The sequence below is a fragment of the Podarcis pityusensis genome, assembly GCF_964106645.2.
Source record: "Podarcis pityusensis genome assembly, chromosome: 1".
NCBI lineage: Eukaryota > Metazoa > Chordata > Lepidosauria > Squamata > Lacertidae > Podarcis > Podarcis pityusensis.
In genome coordinates, this window is record NC_138028.1 from 31,355,813 (window position 1) to 31,378,243 (window position 22,431).

The window sequence follows — 22,431 nt, forward strand, 5'->3', positions numbered from 1 at the left end:
GTCTTCCATTTTCCCTCCTTCATTCTGCAAAAGAGCAGTAAGCCACAATAGCCAGCTTAACTAAGTACCATGCGGAAATAAGTTGGTTTATATATGAAAAGCATCACTACATAAAAACTCACAATTCAGTCACCTCTGCGGAGTTCAAACATAAGATTCTCCTGAGCATCTTTATCTGAAAGATCCAGTTATTATTCCAGCAATGTAGGTTCCCTTTGTCTTCTCACAAAATTGTGAGTTTCATTTAGAAACAAAGAGTGCAACTCTTGAACTTCATAAGGTCACAAGAGCTTCTAATTTCCCATGTCTCCTTGTAATTACTGTGAAATGCAGGTCCACAAATAGCTTACCAAATAATAAAAAGTCACAGTGTGACAAAATAGGAAAGTATACATATGAATAAGCTTTTGTAGCCATTTAACATTCTGCACTGTATCCAAATATTCTATTGTTCATTCTGGGAACAGTTTCCAAATTATACATAATTAATCAGACTAGAAAATGTCAAGTAAACAAATACATTACAATGATAAACCATTCATTAAATACTAAACAGTGGCCCTCCTTCAATACTGCAAAAAATGCCCTCATCATTACTAATGTACCCATGAATAAAAATAATTTGCTAGGCAATCACAAACTGATTGGCTAAGAAGAGTTAATGAAGCATCTTTCAAGACCACCACCATCCTTTTTCTAAAAGAAAATTAAGATAGCAATGGTCTCATTCAAACGATTTGGCACCTTCTCCATCCATATAATTCATAGCACAAACCACTGAATTGGAACTCGAAAAGGACAAAAGCAGTTCACTGCATTTGTTCACTAGCAAGCATGCAAAACGGAGCATGTAACAAGACAGAGAGAACATTGTATGTAAAATCGCTTGACCATCCTCCTTGAGGCAAATCATTTTCTCTCCAACATAAAATAAAGCCTTCTTCTTAGGACAGTTGAAATGGCTTTCAATCTCCATGCACACACTAATGCTTTCTGGCGTTAGTGTGCACATTTAATTTTGTGTGTGAAGAATAAAATTGTTTTGAACAGGAAGTTTATAAGGAAACACGGCATGTTAATGACCAAGGGCTCCGAAATTCCGCAAAGAGTTGAAGGGATCATCTTTTTAAACAAACCACACAAACACACACACACAAAATAGAGCAGCCTATATAATATATGGTCGACTAAGTCATTCACTAGGTTCGTAGTGAAAGTTTATTGTTCTGTTTTCTAGTACAATAAACTACAAAGTTTATACAGTAAAAAATAACAACAGCCACAAAGCAACAATGCAATTGTAATGCTGACATTCTGCGACAGTACAGAAGAAGAAATGTCCATGGCCTCATCTTTCCACTCTACTGCACGCATAAAAGCTAGAACTACTAATTTTAACACAAAACCTTTCACATTTAGATGCAAGCTCCATATAACTCGGGGGTGCTGGATATCACCAGGTAGAATTCCAAGGAATGCAATAGGGAAGAACACAAAAAAAATATGAAGTTTTGAAAGAAAAGAACCGCACAACTCTCCAGAGGGCGAATGACAAGTTCCACGTCACCCTGTGTTCAGTTCTCACCAAAGCAAACTGCCTGCAGGGAAAAGGAAACTGTTACAGAAAGTAGTTAAGCTTTGGGGACTGTGAGAAAAAAGCAGACTGCTGTTCAGTAGTCAGGATTTCCCTCAATTTTTTGAACTGTGGCATTCCAATACCCTCCAGCTACCATGTATCATATAGAGGAGATTGGACATCAAATAGACATGCACAACTGACAAGTCTATCAATGCCCTAATGTCCAAATTATTATTGAGCGGAGAACGCAATCATTGTTCATTCTTTAGGTCATTCTCAAAAACTCACCAAGACACAGGAGCTCTTACCTCGTAGGTAGAAAAATTCTACTTGACAAATTGTGTCAGATGTATTTTGTGCGATTGAGGGCTCTCTCGGCAAAATGACCACTTTCATCGGTGATTTTCTCCCAATCTGTTTGTCCCACCACAAAACCAATGGCCCTTTTTCTGTCTGCATCCTTTTTTTCTTCAAGGTCTGCCCACCTTACCTACGAAGAACACAGCATTGGGATGATACTCAGTTCCAGAAAATAAAGCGAGACATTTTTGCCAATAATACAGTTTTGCTCTCAGCGAAGGTTTCAGACAACTTAGAAAAAGGGAAGGCAACTTTACTGGTTCAGCATTCTAGAATGCTCAAAGATTTGTGACCCTCACTAGTTAGCAAGTAGAATTTATTTAGTGTCATATTTATTTATTAAATTTAGATCCCACGTCTTCTTCCGAAGAGCATAGGAACTAGTGCTCTGAATGTGCAAAGCAGGGAGCCTTTCACGAAGATTTTTGCCTCTTCTTCAGCAGATGTGAAACTGTTCACAAGGAATTCGCTGGGGGAAAAGAGTGAACCTGTCCCAGTTGCCGAGACAAGAGAGATGACATTCCTTGGCTCGGCTCCATTTGCGTTTAGTTTAGTAGTTGGGCAGGAAGGGGATATGTATAAAGATGCACAACCAAATGTGTGTCTTACTACTGTAAGGGAGTGCAGATGTGATTCTTCCATTTGCATGGCATTACTTTCAGTGGGATGCATGGACAAGGAAACTGCCAGCGCACTGTAGCAAGTTGTCCAGGCAACGAGGATGTGCTCCCTTCCCACCACAATGGATGCAGGTGCGAAAGTGAAAGTATATGTGGAAAGAAGTGCAGGTTTTTTCCTGTGTCCTTTTTTGTACCAATGTTTGGTACAAAAAATCAAACATCATTACAATTTGGCTTAGCACTAAGTGGAACCAATCCTTCTTCAGGGAACCTGTACAAACTTCAGGGCAGCTCTAATGTGTGTATTCAAGCCATATTGCAAGTCTATCAAATACCTCCATATTTTCCATTTCCCTACTTATTTACTGTTTCCTCATCTTCTTACTAAGTAGCCTCTGATGCCTTTAGCTATAAATGCGTACTACTAAGCTTTGCTATCTTCCCTGTTTTTTACAGGAGCATGACGAGATACAAATTTTTAGAAGAAATTTTCAGAAAGAGAAATTGAATCTAATGGACATGAAATTGAAAGCAATGGCCCCACAGTGCTTCCAAACATAGATTAGCTGAACCAAACATATAGTTCATGCTTTAGGGAAAACTTTCTGGTTGAGACCCTCTGAGACATTAAACCAAAATTACTTTATTACCCTCTTCTTTCCAGGTTCAGAAGCACGGGTATCATAATCATCTGGAAGCTGAAGATAATCTTCCATTCTGCTGGCAATTGCTTCCCAATCACGCTTCCTCTTAGCACCAGTTCGCAAGCCATCCAATTTGTCTGAGAACAAACATACAGCCTCAGGGTTAAAGGGGAAAAGCACACTTGTGTAATGCCCAATACAAACAAGATGCATGGGAATGCTTTCAGAAGGGTAAGTTGCTATCTTATAGCAGTGGTATATGCAAATTCTTGGGTGTCTTCATGAGTAAAATGGCAAAACCCATTGTCACTTTTTTGAAGCATCAATCTGTGATGATCTGGGAGAAAAATTTGTGCTGGATAATCATACAACAGGCCATATAATGTAGCGATACTTGAACATGTTTTTGAAACGATACAAATTTAAATACTAAAGGAAGTTTTTAATACCTTGTGTTATGCCAACGCTGTGGCAAATGCGTATCAGTGCACCTGCCAGATATCTACATTTATTTTTGAAAGACTATAAGACGGCTTTTGAACTGCCTGTGTTGGAGTCAAGGACATGTGACTTGTGGTGCGGAGCACCAGCCATAAAAGGAATAAACCCACAAGCAGTTTCTCACTTTCTTCCTTTGCTTGAACGGATATGACTGTCCTCATGTGAAGTTCAGTATTACTGTTCTAATAAACTGTTGGCGTGGTCAGGTTTTCCTGAACATTAATCTTTAAAAATGTGTATTATTAGGAAGCAGTTGCTACTGCCGAGAAGCAAAGTGGTATGAATAGGTGAAATTTGTGTCAGAGCTCACAAATATTTTCTATATGCATTATTTGCTCCTCACCCCCCCCCCCCCGGTTCATAATGTACTACACAATTCAAATAACGTACTACACAATTTAAAATTATTTATACCAATCTATTTTAAGTGTACAACAGTATGTTTAATGCTATAGGTTTTCTAAATGGTTCCCAGAGATTGCTATTAAAAATTAGCAAACCCCAAACTATCTGTCTGTAAACAGAGCCTTGTCTTGCCTATTTGCCAGAAAGCAGAAAATATCAATTTAAAGAACTACAAAAATTAGCTTATTTATTAATCCAGTGAACCAAAGTAGCAGCTATATCTAATTTAACATCAAACTACCAAAGATTTTTCTGTAAATCAGAACAAAAAATGTTAAGTATGAAATAAATTCCATTCAAATAATCTAAATGCCATTTTTCTATTTTTGCTGGAACTACTTCAAGCCTGAATGATGATAAATGCTATAAAATTTACTCAAAATTATATTATTTGGAAGAATAATATTCATCTATTATTTAGCTACCCTTATATTAACCTGTTTTTAAAAGTTAAAAACGCAAACTATATCCAATTAAAAATGGCAGTTACAGCTCCAAAGATACCATCTGCCAATAATCAGATATAAGTATTGTTAACATTCTGCAATAATAGAAGTGTTTTGAAATCTGAGTGTTATGCACAACATTGCTCAGAAAAAAAAAACATTTTCTATCAAAGATCTTAGAATCATGAATAGCAACAATTAATGTATAAATGCCATGTTAGCAGATATCTTTACATATTCATTTAAGATTATAAGATATGAAGTTGGAACTTGTACAAAAGAGGGCCAGGAGCCAAAATGTGCTTGTGTATATGTTGCAGATTTTCCTTTCCATATGTCATTCTTCAATGCTGCATAAAAACATGTTCCAGAACATCACCCCATCTTCAAAGCAACATTGGGGGCGGGGCTATAGGAGGGGAGAAAATCGCTGCTGCTCATGCAGCTCCTTTGACACTGAGCCAGGAATCAAATTGTTCTGAATGAAAGCATAAACTGGCATATCTGATCATCAGCATAGAAGTGTTTATTCCCTCATTCAGGTAGGATATGAATGATGTATGCAATAGAAAAGTGAGAAAGAGGTACTGAACAAAAAGTCCTTGTTCATTCAGCGACCTGTTTCATAATATTTCGTTCCTTTTCACGATGTATTTTTAAAACGTGATGTAATTTTAAAAGGTATTATGGCACAATTTCTCCCGCTTATTTCCAATATGGAAGCCCTTCAAGCTTCTGATCAAATGCCATTCACATTGATATGGCTGTATTTTTTTCTGACCATGATGCGTATGTCTTATACAAATATGCTACAGTGAGTAAACGTCTGCTTAAGCTTTTTTCTGTAGTTATTCCACAAGCACATCCATGGTACACTGAGGATTCCAATCACTGAGGTTTTTCCACTGCTTTAGTGACCTCGCTGCATTGTTATATGTGTGGTGTTCTTTCTGTTGCCTGCATTTAACTTCCTTGTAAAATAAATTTCCACGAGGAAAGAAAAAAGTGATGTGAACCTAAAACTCTGCAAAATTCAACAAATACTTACCTCAATAAACATAAAATAAACAAAGAACAGCTTAAGATATAAGGTGCCAATAGTGATAGCCATTTCACACATTGTTTTAATAAAACAAACATTAGATCTATGTTTCCCATGAAGTTTGATTTGGTACCAAAATCATGTGGAAAAAAATGAATGAAAAGAGTCACTGCAAATGTGAAGTTGTCAGATGGACTCATGATCACTTAGCAGCAGTTACAGTTTTAGCTGAGGTAATAATTCATTTGCAAGCAGGTATGCAAGGAAATTTCAGGTACACAGTATTCAGATGAATGCCAATGCAGCATTTTATGTTATAGGCAACATTTACTACAATAAAAGGTTTAGCGTTTTACATACATCTATGAATCAGGAATCTAACACAGTGGCATTTCATTGAGGTTTATGAGGGAGCAGTCACAGGGGAAAACATTTGGATCAGATTGCAACATTCAACAGCATTTTGTTTCAGAGCAATTTGGGATGATGAGCAGTATTCCTACACTACCTAAATGATTTTCTTTCTAAGTTGCCCTCGTAAAATAACTTTCACCAGGAGGGATGGGAGGTGGGTATGTCAACTATGAATATCACTGGCCATGGTACTTCTGGTATGGTAAGTTGGGAACGGGAGGGACTGTGCTTCTGTTCCTATGTGACCAGTCAGTTCAAAAAGGTACTCTGCTCCACGGAAATTATGCTACAGGGTTCCAAAAATATCCATCTTGAGTTCCTTGCTGTATAATGTGCGTCTGAAATGACTGAGAGAGGTCACCTGCAGACCTGGTCTGAATTGTCATCAGTATTAACATTTGACACACGATTCTCTTTCCATCTACATCAAAATGGACTACAGAAGCTCTGAACATGTGTTTGAAATTGGGAAAGAGGTTGGAAAAATAAAGATAGACCTTCTGATTAGCTTTAATCAGATGAAAGGTTAAACATTCTTTTTGCCAGAGTGCTCAACCAGACACTTCAGGGAATCCCACCAGAATGGCATGAGGCCAACAGCCCCCCCCCCAATTGCTGGTACCCAGGAACTGGTAGTTATAAACACTGCCAAGTAAGACTGAACTACTGTTGGCTGGTGATGTAGTTGAGCAAGAAAGGATTTGGACAGTTCTTGGTGGGCTTGCATTCACCCTAAAGGATTGGCTTTGCAGCCTGGTGTTGTTAGGTCTGGTCTTGCAGATAACTTGAGTACCCTTCATGGCTCATAGCACCTTTTAAGCAACCTCACTTGGTACACAAGCCATGGTCATTTTTTGAAAAACAAGATCTGACCAGAGTTATGCATGCCTTGATAACCTCCAGTTTAGATCAGTGCTATTTGCTTTAAGTGAGATATCCTTTCAAGATCATCCAGAAACTTCAAATAATTTAAAACAAAGTGGCAAGTCTTACCTAGAACCGATAAGACTGATAGAAGGAACATTCTCAACAGCACTTAAAGAGGTTTCCTGTCTTCCAATTTGTTTCTAGGCACAATTCATGATGTTGGCTCTAATTTATAGAGCTCTAAAGAATTGGCTTGGGCCAGGTTAACTGAAAAACTGCCTATTCCCTAACAAACCTGCCCAGTTATTGTCTTCACAGGTTCTATTAAGCATGCTCCTACCTTTGAGTTGAAATGGAGGGCCACAAAAGCTGGTGCCTTCTGGCTCCTTGCACCATCTGTAGAGCTCCCTCTAATGTCCATTTGCTTAGTACCCTCCTTTGACCATTTTCAAGATGCCAGCTAAAGGCACTGGGTCTTTGCACACCCTTTATTACCTTTGTTTTCACGGCTGTCTTAAAACTGCTTTGAGAGATGGTTAAAATTGCTTCTAACCCCCATCGCCCCAATTGCCGACAGTTATGTTTTGACAATGGACTGAATTATTTATTTACGTGAATTTCAATACCCTTGGAAGCTGCCTCAAATCAAAGCTGAGAGGTGAAGCACTAACATTTTTAAAGTAAATTAATGTAGGACTCTTCCTTATGTAAAAAATGTTACTGCTGGAAGTTTTACATGCAATGTTCTTATGAGACTACTGGTTTGTTTACAACAGTCACATAAAGACAAATTGTGCCTCTGCAGTGTGATCCCAACAATTATCAGTTCATGAACTTATCTACACACACCTCATTCAGCGTCCACCCAACCATAAGGGCAACACGGTAAGACAGATGTTTCCTACTATTTGTTACAGTGCAACAGTTAGAAATTACAGGAACCCCCAGGTACAGAGTAAGTGAAGGATGTTTCCTATATAATTCTGCCATTTCCTCCCCATTGAATGTAGTATGCACAGCTGAATGTCTTCTATGCAAATCACGATGTACTGCTATCTCCTGCTTCGGTACCTCCAGAATTACCATCAGAAACCTTGGCCACCAGTTCCAAGTCACTAAATATCTAATTTAACCTAATGGACTGAAAGCTCATGAAACTACTATAATACTGAGACGATAGTAAGGAACACTCTCTGAACTTGAACAGGGACTGAATATGTAAAAACTCTCAATTATGCATTTGTATATAAAATTAATTACTGAATGCAAAAGGAAAAACTTCCTATAGTTACTATAGTTAGTCAGATATAAAAGAGTATATAAGGTCAAAATGCACACACTCCCATAAGAAAATTATGTACCGGTAACTATTTACGAACTATGTTAAATCCATCAAGATTTTACACTACGCAGGTATGACAAAATATGACATTGAATTAGAGACAGTAATATATACATTTCTTGCATGTGAAGACTTTATTGGGTAGATTCTTTTCAACTACTTAGCTCTCCAGCATGAGATTTTGGCTGATATTAGGAATTTACGATGCTCTTTTGAGATTTCAATAGCACATCCAACAGAACTTAGCAGCAGAAAAGGTGAAAAGGCTATTTTATGCAAATAGTACAAGCAGTGAAATAGTCTCTTTATACTGCACCCTAACACTGAGTATGAGCGTATACACTGTGTGTGTCTGTATTGTGAGCATGCACCAATATTCAAATTCAAACTCTGAAGGGTCACCACACACACTTTGTTTTCCAGCTTATGCTACATATTCTCAATGTAATCCAAAGCAGAGCGATAGCTTCTCAGATAGCATGTTCAATTAATCAATTCTAAATTGATTATGGAAACCCCTTTCCTCTGTTGTATGATTGACACCAACCCAGACTGATATAGATATCTGCTCTGCAGTTTAATATAGATGATTTTATTTACTGTTTCAGATGATTTTTTAACTTTAGTATTGCCGTTGTGTATTACATTGACTTTTACAGCACTGAGACTGCTGTGATAAAGGGCAGGTTATCAGTGCTTTAAATACATAGACAAATGCTGAATATGCCTGCAGTACCTAAAATAATCCTGGAAGTTAAAGGTACAATGGAACCTCGGAAGCCGAACATAATCTGCTCTGGAAGGACGTTCGACTTCCGAAACATTCAAATTCAGAGGCGCGGCTTCCAGCTGGCTGACAGCTGGGCTTTTTGCAGATCAGAAGTCAAACGTTCAGATTCCGAGGAATGTCTGAAAACCAGAACATTTACTTCCGGGCTTTCGACATTCGGGAGCCGAAATGTTCGGGAATGAAGTGGTTTGAGAACCGAGGTTCTACTTTACAATGAAGGGAATGGAGTACTTTATTAGTATTTTGTCCAGCAAAGCTTTCAAGACGGATGCTGGAAAGCAGCACTAATGGTTTAATTCAATTTGTTTAACAGAGAAACTGAAAAGTAATGGGAGTTCCTTTATGCCAACATATATCGTATTGTTCGGCATTATGTATATATTATTTCTTTGATTATTTCTTTCACAAATGTGCTAATAAAATTGATTTCAATGGTCAGGCCAACTTCCTTTTGAATAAGGTTTATTCCTATGAATCCTATCAAACAAAAGCTGCACTTCTACAAGGCTTTTCGATGCATTATTTAGCCTGGTCAATTAAATTACTGCATTATGGCAGTAGTATAAGAGGAAGCATGCTATTAAAGAAGATGGTTGAAAATAAACATAAGACAGAAACAAGATGAAGTATGAGCTTCATATCTTCACTCAGAAGTATTGAGGCTTAATTACATGTAAAGAATGAACTGACACTTGATGTATGTCATCACAAGTTGACCAAACTTTCTAGTAACAGTACTTAGACAGGCTAGTGGTCATTTGCTGTTCCCAACTATGCTAAAGCAACGCATAATGCTGAGCAACATATGAAAACTAATCCGTTTAATATAAATGCCCCGTAAATAAAATTATAGTGTAAAGAAGAATATAAATTGATTGTATTATCCTCAGCAGCTCAGCAGGAAATGCAAATACAACTCACTTATTTGAATGCTAGAATAAAAGTAACTGCATCACACAAACCACACAAAAAGCTACAAGTTAAAGGATTTGATTATTTGTACCTTTTCCAACAATAAAAGGTAAGTGCATATTACACAGCTCAGAGATATTTGTATTTTCAGAAATGGCATATTCAATTCATATCATTTTGCCTTAGACAAGTGTTCAGAGCTGCAAACAAGAGATGTGCAAATACTGTCATATATATTTTACTTGGAAAAAAGAAATGAAATACCCACCTAGTTTTGCTTCAGAAGTATCCATCTCCCATTTGCTTTTCGGAATGTAACCCTAAATCATATACAGAGAGAAGCTCGAAGGATTAGAGAGAGATAAGAGACATAACATACATTTTAATTTGCAAAAGCATTATACTGCAAACATTTCCTTAGGGCTACCTGAATGAGAACTGTGAATGGGAAGAATGTTTTTTTAAAATGCAAACTACTGCAAAAAATAAGAATCATAATTCCATCATATCCAGTGCAAGATATCACTCTCAGTAAATAAAGGGCTCCTGAGTCAGTTTACAGCAACAACAGTAGAAACACATATTACATACTTCTCAATGTGGCATGACCTGAAGTATATTTGTGACAAGTCACAGAGACCCATGCACATCATGGCTCTCCAGATATCCCCAACTCTGTGTGCTGCATCATAATGCCCTAATTTTTGGGAGGGGGAGGAGCAGGAAGGAGGCTTAAGAGGTTCTAGCTTTTGAGTTCTACCCATTGTTATTTGCATTCTTTCCAGAGTATTTTCCACAAACATAGGATCAAATTATTTATTCTGAAATAGGTATCTTTTTTCAACCGTACAGAAGAATTCCGCAATTTGTGTTCCGACTACATAGTGTATTTTTATTAAACAATTTTATAATGGCACACATATTTAATATGAGAGAACATAAAAATGCCGTGCGAATCCAGTTTTATTCCTTTGGCTAGCTTTAGATTATATTTTATATATGAGGATATCTCCATATGCTCAGCTTGAGTTTGATGATGTTTATGTTATATGGTGCTAGTCACAGATGTAATGCCAAGTGTAATGTGTGAACTTAAACAAGTCCGGTTCCGATCCAACGGAGCACGTCTGAAGTACTTCATGAGTAACTTGCTTTTTCAAAAATAAGAAGAAATCCCATCAACCAGCTATTTGGTAGCAAATGGGACTGAATACAGTGCTTGTTCTTTCCCCTGAGCAGCTGAAACTATTTCAGCTTTGTAAAGAAAACAATGTTTATGCAGCCCAGGCTGCTGGATTGGAAAGCGGTACTGAGAGAGAAACACATGTTTTGTGAACAAGACTGCCCCATTCAGCTACTGACATACATGCACGGGCCCCAAGTGGACCAAAGTGAAAGTCTGTAATAACAAAAGTACAACCCTCACAATCATTCTTTGTTAAGATTTTATGTGAACGGTGTGTCTCAACTGAATTTAACAAACATTTAAATTCATCCAGATAGGACAGATGTACAGTTAGTTGGTGGAAAACCTGATCTAGAAGCAGATGTACAACCTGTTTTGGATGTATTCTGCATTCTTTTTGATGAATCAGGTTTGTAGAATGAAGAATGCTCCTTGATCCAGTGCTGATTTTCAAGGTTGTGGCTTGGAGTGTCTTTTACCTGCTTAGGCTGTTATACCAGCTGCTACCTTCCCTGGAAAATTCACATCTGGTTGTAGTCATTTATGCACCACAAAACTTTGTAACCCACGTTACATGGGGTTGCCCTTGAAAAGTGTCCCAAGACTTTAAATAGTGCAAAATACCACAGCCAGGTTGCCAGCAGGAACGAGCCAGTCAGAGCATATTATTCCAAGTATTGGTTGATCTGCATTGTCTGCTGATTGGTTTTCAAATTCAGTTCAAGGTGTTTGTTCTTACCTTTAAAGCCCAACACATCTTGGGCCCTATGTATCTTAAAGGCAAATGTATCTCTGGTAAGTACTACCTCAAGGGCCTGCACAATGCAAAGTTTGACGGTTGGTGGGTAACGAGTTTGGAGGATGTCCACTAGGAACAGAGAATTTTTAGTAGTACTGCTAGTTCTATGAAATGCTCTCCCCAGAAAGAATCACCTAGCCCCAAAATGGTATGCCTCCAGGTGCTAGTCAAAAACTTGACTCTTTGGGAAGACGTTTGGAGCCCGGTGATTCTGTTCTCTTATGTATGAGTTATTCCATAGTCCCGTGTCCCCTGAAATGTCCACTGAAATGACCATGTTGTCTATTTTTGTTCTGCCACTGTGTACTTTTGCTTTGGTTTTTACTGTGCTCTTTTTATTGACCATGTTACTACCTGTCTGGATTATTTATATAATAAAGCATGATATAAATATTTTAAATAAACAAACCTTGTAAACCCTTATAGGTAATTCAGTTCATACAAATCCAATGAATGAGTCTGAATTCCATAAGTACATTTAGTTTCCTCATTTTAGAAATTCAGGAGTTTACTGCTTCTGCGAGAATGTATTAATTTGATCCTTAGTTCAAACCATGAAAAGCAAACAACAGAGGCCGAAGACAGAAGTGAAAAAAGGCAGAGGAGGAACTCGTTTCTTCTTCTGATAGCCCCACAACTGCTTTTCTCATTCCTTCTCCACCCACCCTTTTGAAATACTGCCCCGGTTGTTGCTTTTCCTTACAAAACAAATTGAGGGAAAGGTACACAAAATTTTGTATAGTGTGTAATTTGGCCCTCACTTCTGCTATTAAGAAATGGCATAACACCAATGGGAGTAATTCCGATTTCAAGAATGAAAAGCAAAGAACCTCTCAATTTGGCGCAATATCTATCCCTATGTATTTAGAATATTTCCCAGCTATTAGCCATTGGGCCAAATTTCTTCCAGCTGTTTCGAATGGCGCTGAACCTTACCTGTGAGTTCTGCTCACAAAATGGGGCTTCCCTCTCTACTGCAAGCTTCTGCACACCCAGAAAAGCAGTTCCTGAGGGTTTGGAGACCCTCTGGAAGGGCATGAAATAAGCGTGGAAAGGCTGCAATGGGAAGGAAGAAGTGCTGAACATATGTAGTATCTTCCCTTGTGTAAGGAGAAGTACCTTTTGCTTGGCATCTTTGGGTCCAAACCATTGTCATTGTGGATCAGAAAATGTGGATCAAGAAGTGGTGAAATAAAAGAAAGTGCACAGTAAGAATAAAGGGACTGTTATTCCAATGGAGGGATGTAGAAAGTAGAGTCCCCCAAGATTTGGTATTGGGACAGGCACTTTTTAACAACGTAGAATTAGGGGAGAGAAGTGAGGAGGCCAAGTTTGCTGATGTTCACCGTCATTAAAACAAAAAGAGATTGTGAAGAGCTCTGAAAGGACCTCTCCAAACCGTGATAATGGACGACTAAAATGGCAAATGCATTTTAATGTAAAGAAGAGTAAAGTGATACATGTCGGTGCAAAAAATATAAATCTCACGTATATGTTCAAGCGGTCTGAACTAGTGTTGACTGACCAGGAACAAGACCTTGGGGTCGTAGTGCATAGCTCGATGGATATGTGAATATGTTGACCCAGTGTGCAGCAGCTGTGAAAAAGGCAAATTCCATGCTTCGGATCGTTAGGAAAGGAACTGAAAATAAAATTGCCGACATCATAATGCCGTTTCACAAATCTATAGTGCGACCGCATTTGGAATACCGTGTGCCTTTCTGGTTGCCTATCCTCAAAAAAGATATTGTAGAATTGGAGAAGGTTCTGGAAAGGGCAACCAAAATGATAAAGGGGATGGAGCATCTCCCCTGTGAGAAGGTTAAAAATATTTCACACTCTTTGGTTTAGAGAAAAGTTGAGCCAGAGGCAACATGATAGAAGTGCATTATGCCATGTACGTTATGGAGAAAGTAGATAATTCCCCCCTCGCTCATAGCAACAGAATTCATGGACATCCATCCAACGAACCTGAATGTTTCGAGATTCAGGAAAGATAAAAGAAAGTACTTCTTCACATAGTACACAAATTATGGAATTCTGTCCATAAGAGGCAGTGATGGCCACCAACTTCAGAAGAGAGGCTTTAAAAGAGAATTAGACAAATGCCATCAAGGGCTACTGACCCTGATAGTTGTGTCCACTGTCAGAGGAAGTATGCTTCTGAATAGTATCTGCTTAAGTGCTGTTGATGGGGGAAGGTCCAGGACGCTGGTGACCCTCCTTTGCCAAGGTCCTAAGTCTGTCTTAGGCTAACAAGCTTTGGTATTTGTCCATCCACCTGATGTTTGAAGATCTTCAGGAACAATGCCAACCTCCAGACCGGTCCTCTCAGTCCCTCACTGAGTCAGCAGAAAACAACGCCCCAAAGACTAAACCAGACGCATCGATGACTACATATTTATGAACTGTTCTCAATAAACCTAACTTTTAGTTTAACAGTATAAACCACATTTGTGTGGATTTTTAATAGCTGCTATCCTTCATCCTAATAGTTGTTTCTGATTAACATTCAGAAGGGGATTATTGGGAAACAGTCAGGAACAGGCTACCCTCCTGAGGAAGGCAACATCCTCATGGTCTTTTACATGGTCTGTAAAAGTTCTGTGTCCCCCCCCCCCCCAAAAAAAATCTACCTGATGGTGCTGGATCTGCAGACTTTTAAACAAGAGCACTCAGTGGCTTTGAGACTTTGAGCATCTGACGCTCTTACACCTTCTGAGGTAAATACTGAATACTCTATGAACATCAAGTCAAAACCATTGCTCTGAGTTGGAGCATATTATCCAAATAGTTCACCTTGCATATGCATTTAGAGTTCCAAGCTCCAGCTTAATAGAAAGCTCAACCAGCAGTCCACTTTTGTACAAAGCCTTAGAACTGAAATTAAGACAGCAAAAATACTTACAATGATGAAGTACTACAAATAGAAATCATTGATTCTAGAGCGTGGAAACGTCCTTGTGTCCTTATATAATTCACAATGGACCTCCCCACAAGCAGTAATACTATAACTATGTCACCCTCAAAATATGTAATAAGAATTATGTATCAACTATATATCTGATACACTCATTTTATAACCCTTTAAAATGGTTATATTCCTGTTTGGGTTCTGTAAACAAAAAATGATTTAAAATAAAACTCAAATACATTACTGTAAACGTTTCTTTCAAAATCCTTTCAAAAATAAAAATAAAAATTTGAAAAGTAAATAAACAATTTACCAACTTGAAACATGTCACTAACAAGCTTCTAAAAATGGCTCTTGGCCCAATATACCAGGGAGGAATTAGGAGTTCTGAATATATATGCACTGTGAAGCATTTTGATTATATCACAACTTAAATGTATCCACTATCATAAAGTTTCACTCATTTGAGACATGGAATTATATCTCGTTGTACGTTTAACCTCCAGTATCTTTGTCTTCCAGGTTACCCAGACTTTTATTCTTGCCATCAGAAGAACTTCCAAAGAACTCAGGAGCCAGTTGCTGGATGGTTTGAGAGATATCAAAATGTTACCAGTCATTGCTGGGGCATCTCCTTTCATCTCTAGCTACTGCTGCTCAACTTCCAGGCAGATCAGCAAAGCCAACTGAATTCCAGATGCTGGGATTTGGCTGTTTGCGGTGCATATATGCATATACATATACATATTGTTGTTGTTTAGTCGTGTCCGACTCTTCGTGACCCCATGGACCAGAGTACGCCAGGCACTCTTGTCTTCCACTGCCTCCCGCAATTTGGTCAAACTCATGCTGGTAGCTTCGAGAACACCGTCCAACCATCTCGTCCTCTGTTGTCCCCTTCTCCTTGTGCCCTCCATCTTTCCCAACATCAGGGTCTTTTCCAGGGAGTCTTCTCTTCTCATGAGGTGGCCAAAGTATTGGAGCCTCAGCTTCATGATCTGTCCTTCCAGTGAGCACTCAGGGCTGATTTCCATATACAGATACATATACGTGTGTGTGCGTGTGCACGAGCGCAAGAATAATCAAAGAAACATGGTCTCCATAAAACAGTCAGGATCACCTCAGCTTTGCTTGTTCAAATTATTGTCACCAAAAAGCAGGAATATGTATCAAAGTCCAAAGAGGCCGTTCCACTGGCATGATGCTCGTAGCTTCCAGCTGGTTTTTTCCAGTTCCTTGAGTAACTGTTTTACCTTGATATTGGTTATTTCTTTGTCAGAGATGCATCAATTATTTCTTCGCATGTCTCTGAATACAGCACCTTCTCATGGTTCAATTATATATGAATCTCAGAAATCTCATAAGTAAGCTGCAGAACCCAAGAATAATCAAAATCAACTGATGCATGGCACTTTGTCTTCTTCAGAAACTTCAATTCAGAATTCTTTTTGGGGTGAACTGGTTCAGGATCTTGAAGTTCAGAAAGTGTTAATTTTGCCCTATTATCACTGAAGGGGAGGGAAGGTACCAGTGGAACTTCCTTGATGAGTTGTTCAACAGTAAAATGTAAAACCTGTAAGTGCTGTTAAACAGTCGAAACGACTACCTTCCATATCTCAGAAGTAAGTAATCGCACCAAAAGCTTAATTGGATTTCTTCTTTTTTAGTGGGGAGGCTTGGCCTGGTTAGGAAAGACAGGACAAATCTGGCACAATACACAGAATCCAGCTGTTCTCTCTCTTGGACATCTTGGCTGGGGACTGTGCATTGCCATATGCTGTAGAAGAGCTGTAACAACAACCCACTTTCCACAGGCAATGGATTCTGTGTTGGGCTGTTGTCCGATTTCTTCCTGACTTTGGTGTTGCATTAGAAAGAGGGGCCTATCTGGTTGTCAGCTTCTTAACCAAGCAATATTGGATCTTCTAGCTTCCTGTAAGCCATTAAACATGTAATCTCCACTCACGCAGAGCAAAGGAAACAACAACCTCCCTTTGGCTATGAGCCTTATGTTCCAATGTTCCATTCCATTGGAACACGTAATGCTGGTGGTCAACAAAAGAGGTTTAAAGACTCAAGGCAAATCTAAAAAAAATGTAGTATAAACACCAACAACTCGGAAACACTGGCCTGCGAGCGCTCCAATTGGAAAACAGCTTTTACCACAGGTGTCATGGGCGTTGAAGACTCTCAAACTCAGGACAAAAGGGAGAAAGGTGCATAGAGGAAGGCGCGCTTGGCAAACCCTCACCATGATCAACTCTCGCCCGGAAACCTATGTCCCCACTGTGGAAGGACGTGTGGATCCAGAATTGGCCTCCACAGTCACTTACTGTTACTCACTGTTAAAACCGTGTTTATGGAAAACAATCTTACTTGGCTGTGAGTGATCACCAAAGAAGTAGTAGTTCAAATGTTTTAGCCATAAGTTTCTACAGAACACATTGCCCAACATGGAACATGAAGCAAACTATCCTTATCTGCCATAGTAAAGTTATGTAGGTCCTCCCACAAGTGCTTATGACCAGTCTCAGTGAAGATTTTTCCTGTCTTGAACTATTTCATTCCCATCTTTAAGAGCTTTTAACCTCAGGTTATAGAGATGACATATATGCTTCTGGTAGAAACATTCAGTACTACCACAGTCTTTTATGGCACAGCAGAGATTGCAGGGGACTGTTCATGCACTTTTAAAGTATCTGAGAGACTCATGCACTTGAACAGCAATGACATGAGGAACATCTCTCAGATCTCTCAGAAGATAGTCTTACCATTTGAATTCCAGTTGATTTCCAGCTGGGAATTTTGGTCACCTGGGACCATGCCCTGATGTGCCTGTGGAATATACTATCTGCATTTCGCCTAAAATGGCTACTACTACAAAAGCAGTCTCCATGCTAGGCCAAAAAGAATAAAAAGAACATGTCTGTGGAATTATCCTGCCCTTCAACCAAGGTGCTAGCAGGATGTGAAGATGGAAAGTGGAATATAGAATCCAAGAAAGGATCGTTAGCACTGTGTTTCAGCATATCCTAACATTTCCTACTTTGTAGTCCCCTTCAAGAGGAAAGAGAGTGAAAGATGTCCCTCTCTCAGTCATCGGTGATTACATTAACGATGTGTCTTGCCTCTGCATCAGAGTTCCAGAGGAATTCTGTCCTCCATTCAGAAGGCTGTATTGAAAGTACTTTGTTGCAGGAATGTCACGTTTAGAGAGTTCTGCTTTTTGGAGTTGGGAGAACAATTTGCCTCTTTGCTGACTGCTCTCTTATCAGCTGAATGAGAAGGAAATATTTTACTTAAGATCTTCAAAGGCTGAAATCCTGTAGTGGGGGCTTGCTTCTGAATAAACAAGCACAGGATTTCAATCCAAGAGCTATTTCTTACAGCTAGAAAAAGTTTAGTTAAGAACAATTCTTCAGAAAACAGCAAAACGAAACTAACAATCTGAACATCTCTTTCTACATTCAAGATTTCAAAGAAAATTTCTCCATTCTAAAATAACGAAGTATAAATCCAGAACTCCCATATTGTTGGAAATGGTATCAGCCAGGGGGAGGGGATTTGGATTTTAGTGCAGACAGAATCCCTGTTAGGCACTGTAATAAGATAAATTTGTTGATGGGGTTGGGCTGATGTGTTTCCTACCAGTTCACTCTCTTCTTCCTCTGCATCTTTTTTGTTTTCTTCTTTCTGATCTTCAATGTTGGCATCAAAATCCTCCATCTCCACCTAAGCCAAGGTACAATTTGAAAACTACACATTACCTGTTTGTTAGAGATGTTGCAGCACTAACTTTGTACTTAAATAAGAGAGACTCAAAAACATTTCTTTAAATCAAAGATATGTATATACTATACAAGTAAGATTTATCTTTTCTACAGAACTGTACTGTATTTATTTATTCTTCTATTTCTCACCTCAGAAATTGATGAGGAATTTGCAACTTGCTTTTCTGTTCCACACACGTTCTTTAATACTGATAACTTTACATTACACTTCTCTTTCTCTCCACATATATGCAAATATGTTGCTTAAAAAACCCCCTCAAAATGTACACATTCCTATGCTTTCTTACAGTGGCAGACAACTTAAAAAGTCTTGAGCAGATGATTTTCTTCAGCCACTTGTTATGCCTGTATTAAGTGTGAAAATGTGCATTTGTACCCATAGTATACTGTATAGGATCCTAAGTCACTGGCCCATACAATTACAGTAATCTCTTTCAGAAAGCTAAGATATTTACTCAAGAGTGAAAGAGAGAAAGACTTTACTTTATGGAATGATATCAGTCAAACCACTATGTTTTGCTGTGTGTTTCCTCATGGGAGTCCTGTGGCGGCTTCGGGAGTGTACAATTCTTCCAGATGTCTACTACTTTTCAATTTAAGATTTCACTAAGCAATGAATCTTTAGTCAAATCCTTTACCTGCTTTCTACTTTAATAACTACAGTGGTACCTCAGGTTACATACGCTTCAGGTTACAGACTCCGCTAACCCAGAAAGAGTACCTCGGGTTAAGAACTTTGCTTCAGGATGAGAACAGAAATTGTGCTCCGGCGGCGCGGTGGCAGCAGGAGGCCCCATTAGCTAAAGTGGTGCTTCAGGTTAAGAACAGTTTCAGGTTAAGAACGGACCTCCGGAACGAATTAAGTACTTAACCCGAGGTACCACTGTATTCATCTTTTCTACAGCCATGAATATCATATACATGGATAAGTTGGCTTCTTGGAAATCTCACCTCTTCAATAGCAGCATCTTGTAGCAAAGAGCGAATGTCTAAACGTATCATATGACGGGGTGCTGTTTCCCAATGATCAGCCATCTGGAATTGGGAAATGAGAGTTGGAGCAGTTTCTACAATATTCAGTATAAAGAATGCTTTGGCTACTAGGACCAATGCGGTACCATAAAATGTAGTACCTTCAAAAGAGACAAGTTTGCCTCCCCTACCCCCCATAAGGATGAGTAATTCTTGTAGCTCTAAGAAAATGTTAGTTACCTCTGTGACTCCAAAACTTTATAAAGTTACCTTACTGATCTCCTTGAGCTTGCGTCCATGGACATTTCTCTTGCAACAAGTTTGGTTGTCTGCAGTAATTTCAGCTAGGTAGACCTAGAAAGCATGGTGTTGGGGGGGGGGAGAGAATGTGCTCAGAAACATCTGATTCATCCCCAACATATTTTCCAAAGTAAGCTTGGTGAACTAAGGAGAAGGAGCGTGTGCAAATTTAAATGGAAAAGGCAAGGCTAAATAAAAGAAAGCACGATCAGTGCCAAGGATCCATTTGGACTTATATGTGGAAAAGGACTGGCCTGTGTGCTCATGCCCCTCAGTCATTTCTTGGATTTTATTGCTCTTTTCTAGAGAGGCTTTCAAAGTAATTAACAACAGAACAACAAATATATTATAAAAACAAAGCACTATAAAGGCAGCATTAAACTATGTGGCAAACTCAAAACAACAATTCCCCAGTCAACTACAGCACCTGGATCGGGAACTTTTTATTGTCTTTCTGTAGGTGGAGACAAAAAAATGGTACTCTGATGGCAGGGAATTCCACAACTGGCTGCCATTCTAAGTTGCAAAAGGGGAAAGTGGGCTGTATTATTTCCTTCGGATTTCCACATGGCTTCCTACCTTCCACCCGCCATCATCCTGCTAGTTTTTTCTATCATGGCCTGGTTAGATATGCTTCCAAGTCAGGCCAGGATCTCTGTTTAGGCAAAAATCTAGTTTAGGCCTTGCCCTTATGTTTCACTAACCTTGCTCTCTGCCTCCAGCCTGCTTGTTGCTCCCCTTATCAACTGCTTCAGGGCATCTTAGACCCTTGCATGACACTTCAATTTCAACTGATGCTATTAAGAGAGATTTAAGAGGCTACCTAACATGAAATCAGACAATTAGTCCATCTAGCTCAGAACTGCCTACCCTGACTGGCAATGGTTTGCCAGGGTGTCAGATAGGAATTAATTCCCAGCCCTACCTGCTGATATCAGGAACTGAACCTGAAATTTTCTGGGCTCCAATCACCCCCTTAACATTCTTGGCAGTACTGTCCTTATATCCTACAGGTACCCAAGTTTGAGTTTGCCTTGGCTGCCAGTGGCCCAGTATTAATGCTCAGGGTTCAAGGGCATGGAAAACCTGTTTTAGAGCAGCTAACAATGACAGAGATTATCCAATAATATTTACCTCAAAACCTTTTGTTTTTGCAGCACTCCAGAACTGCTCAAAATGGCGTACTCTGTCATTAATTGCATCAAGGATGATAAAGGGGAAAAACCCATCATCCAAAGTCTTTTTGAAAGTTTTGAATAAGCTGGCACGATAGATTTCTTCCATATCAGCTTCATATTCATACTCCAAAATCTGCTCCAGAAAAAGAGAAGGTTAGCTAAAAGAAGAACGAGGCCTTCTTGCTAAAGTCTGAAATTCAGTTACTGCTATCACATATGCTGGTAAATATGTCACATATACTGGTAAATGCTACATAATAAAATTGTAAGGATGTCATCATACTGCAGTTCCCATGACTGCCAATAGATAGCCATGGGAACATTCAGGACTTCAAAGCGCAACATGGTGTTGTCTAAAAGCCCTATGCAGCCCAGCTTTTCTATCTGTGCCTCCTGTTGTCATTGAACACTACTGCAGTGGTCCAGACGTAATGGAGAAGAAATATGTTGCAAAAGTTGGATCCAGACATATGCTGGAGGAAGATGGTTTTTTTTTGTTTTTTAAAAAAACAATTATTCCTCCCCCCTACAGTCCCCCATGTCCTTAGAAAATATGTTCCAGAGGATTGGGAGGAAGGGAAAGAGTTGAAAAATCACCTTTCCCTTCATCTAGGGAGAATCTCTGCTGGATCTTAGTGCCTTCCACAAACAGAAGGATCCTTTCTGTAGTCGGGTGGGATGCTATGGATCTAAGACAATGAGCTAATCAACAACTGAAATGCAGTACCTTCTTTTTAACTCTTTTCTTTGTATCAGGGTCTCTCTCTTCTTTCTCTATTTCAGTGATAAAATAGTCGTCCAGGCTGAGCACTCTGGGTGCAGCTCCTCCACATTCAACTTCCTTATCCTGGGAAGGAAACACACCATTAATAAATAGCCTGCATTTAATGGTGCAAGTGCTTCAACTCAGAACATACAGCACCCCCTCACAGTTAGTAAGAGGGAATTCTGTTTTCCCCTCTTCATTTCAAGTCAATCCAGCCGCTATATATTTTAGAGCTCTGAATGATTAAATAAAGGAAACTGTGCACTCAGACAGCTGGGACCAAAATGCAAGGGCGTTCCACTCTTCAGTGAAGACTGAAGATGCCAAAGAAAGCTGCTGGTTATTCACTCACCCTGATAAGCTTAGCAACGTGAGTCTTTCCACTGCCTGGCAATCCTCTCATGATAATGACAATCTAAAACAAAGACAGCATAAATTAATTGTGTTATTATTTACATATTCATTGCATTTAAACACTGCCTTTCTGCCAAGGCACCCAAGGTGGTTTACTTCACTGTTCTCTCACTGGGAGCTGCTGAGAGAAACATTTTGCAACCACAGAATCAACCAGGCACCACATTTAGCAGCATGGGGAATGGTAAT

General features: G+C 39.1%; 1 protein-coding gene across 4 annotated transcripts in view; it reads right to left on the reverse strand.

The window, feature by feature from the left end:
• Window positions 1-1,200: 1,200 nt before the first annotated feature.
• YLPM1 (YLP motif containing 1) overlaps window positions 1,201-22,431 on the reverse strand; it is a 51,130-nt gene continuing 29,899 nt past the window's right edge. For 3 of the 4 annotated variants that reach the window (XM_080977427.1, XM_080977426.1, XM_080977429.1), the window contains 10 exons: window positions 22,181-22,243; window positions 21,790-21,909; window positions 21,019-21,195; window positions 19,855-19,938; window positions 19,564-19,647; window positions 18,470-18,553; window positions 10,191-10,242; window positions 3,210-3,340; window positions 1,888-2,069; window positions 1,201-1,598 (listed from right to left, as the gene is read on the reverse strand). In XM_080977427.1, the coding sequence (XP_080833553.1) occupies window positions 1,923-2,069; window positions 3,210-3,340; window positions 10,191-10,242; window positions 18,470-18,553; window positions 19,564-19,647; window positions 19,855-19,938; window positions 21,019-21,195; window positions 21,790-21,909; window positions 22,181-22,243 (942 nt within the window). In that variant the 3' untranslated portion in view covers window positions 1,201-1,598; window positions 1,888-1,922. Of the gene's footprint in view, window positions 1,599-1,887; window positions 2,070-3,209; window positions 3,341-10,190; window positions 10,243-18,469; window positions 18,554-19,563; window positions 19,648-19,854; window positions 19,939-21,018; window positions 21,196-21,789; window positions 21,910-22,180; window positions 22,244-22,431 lie in introns of those variants that run through there. The other variant, XM_080977428.1, reaches the window with a different exon arrangement.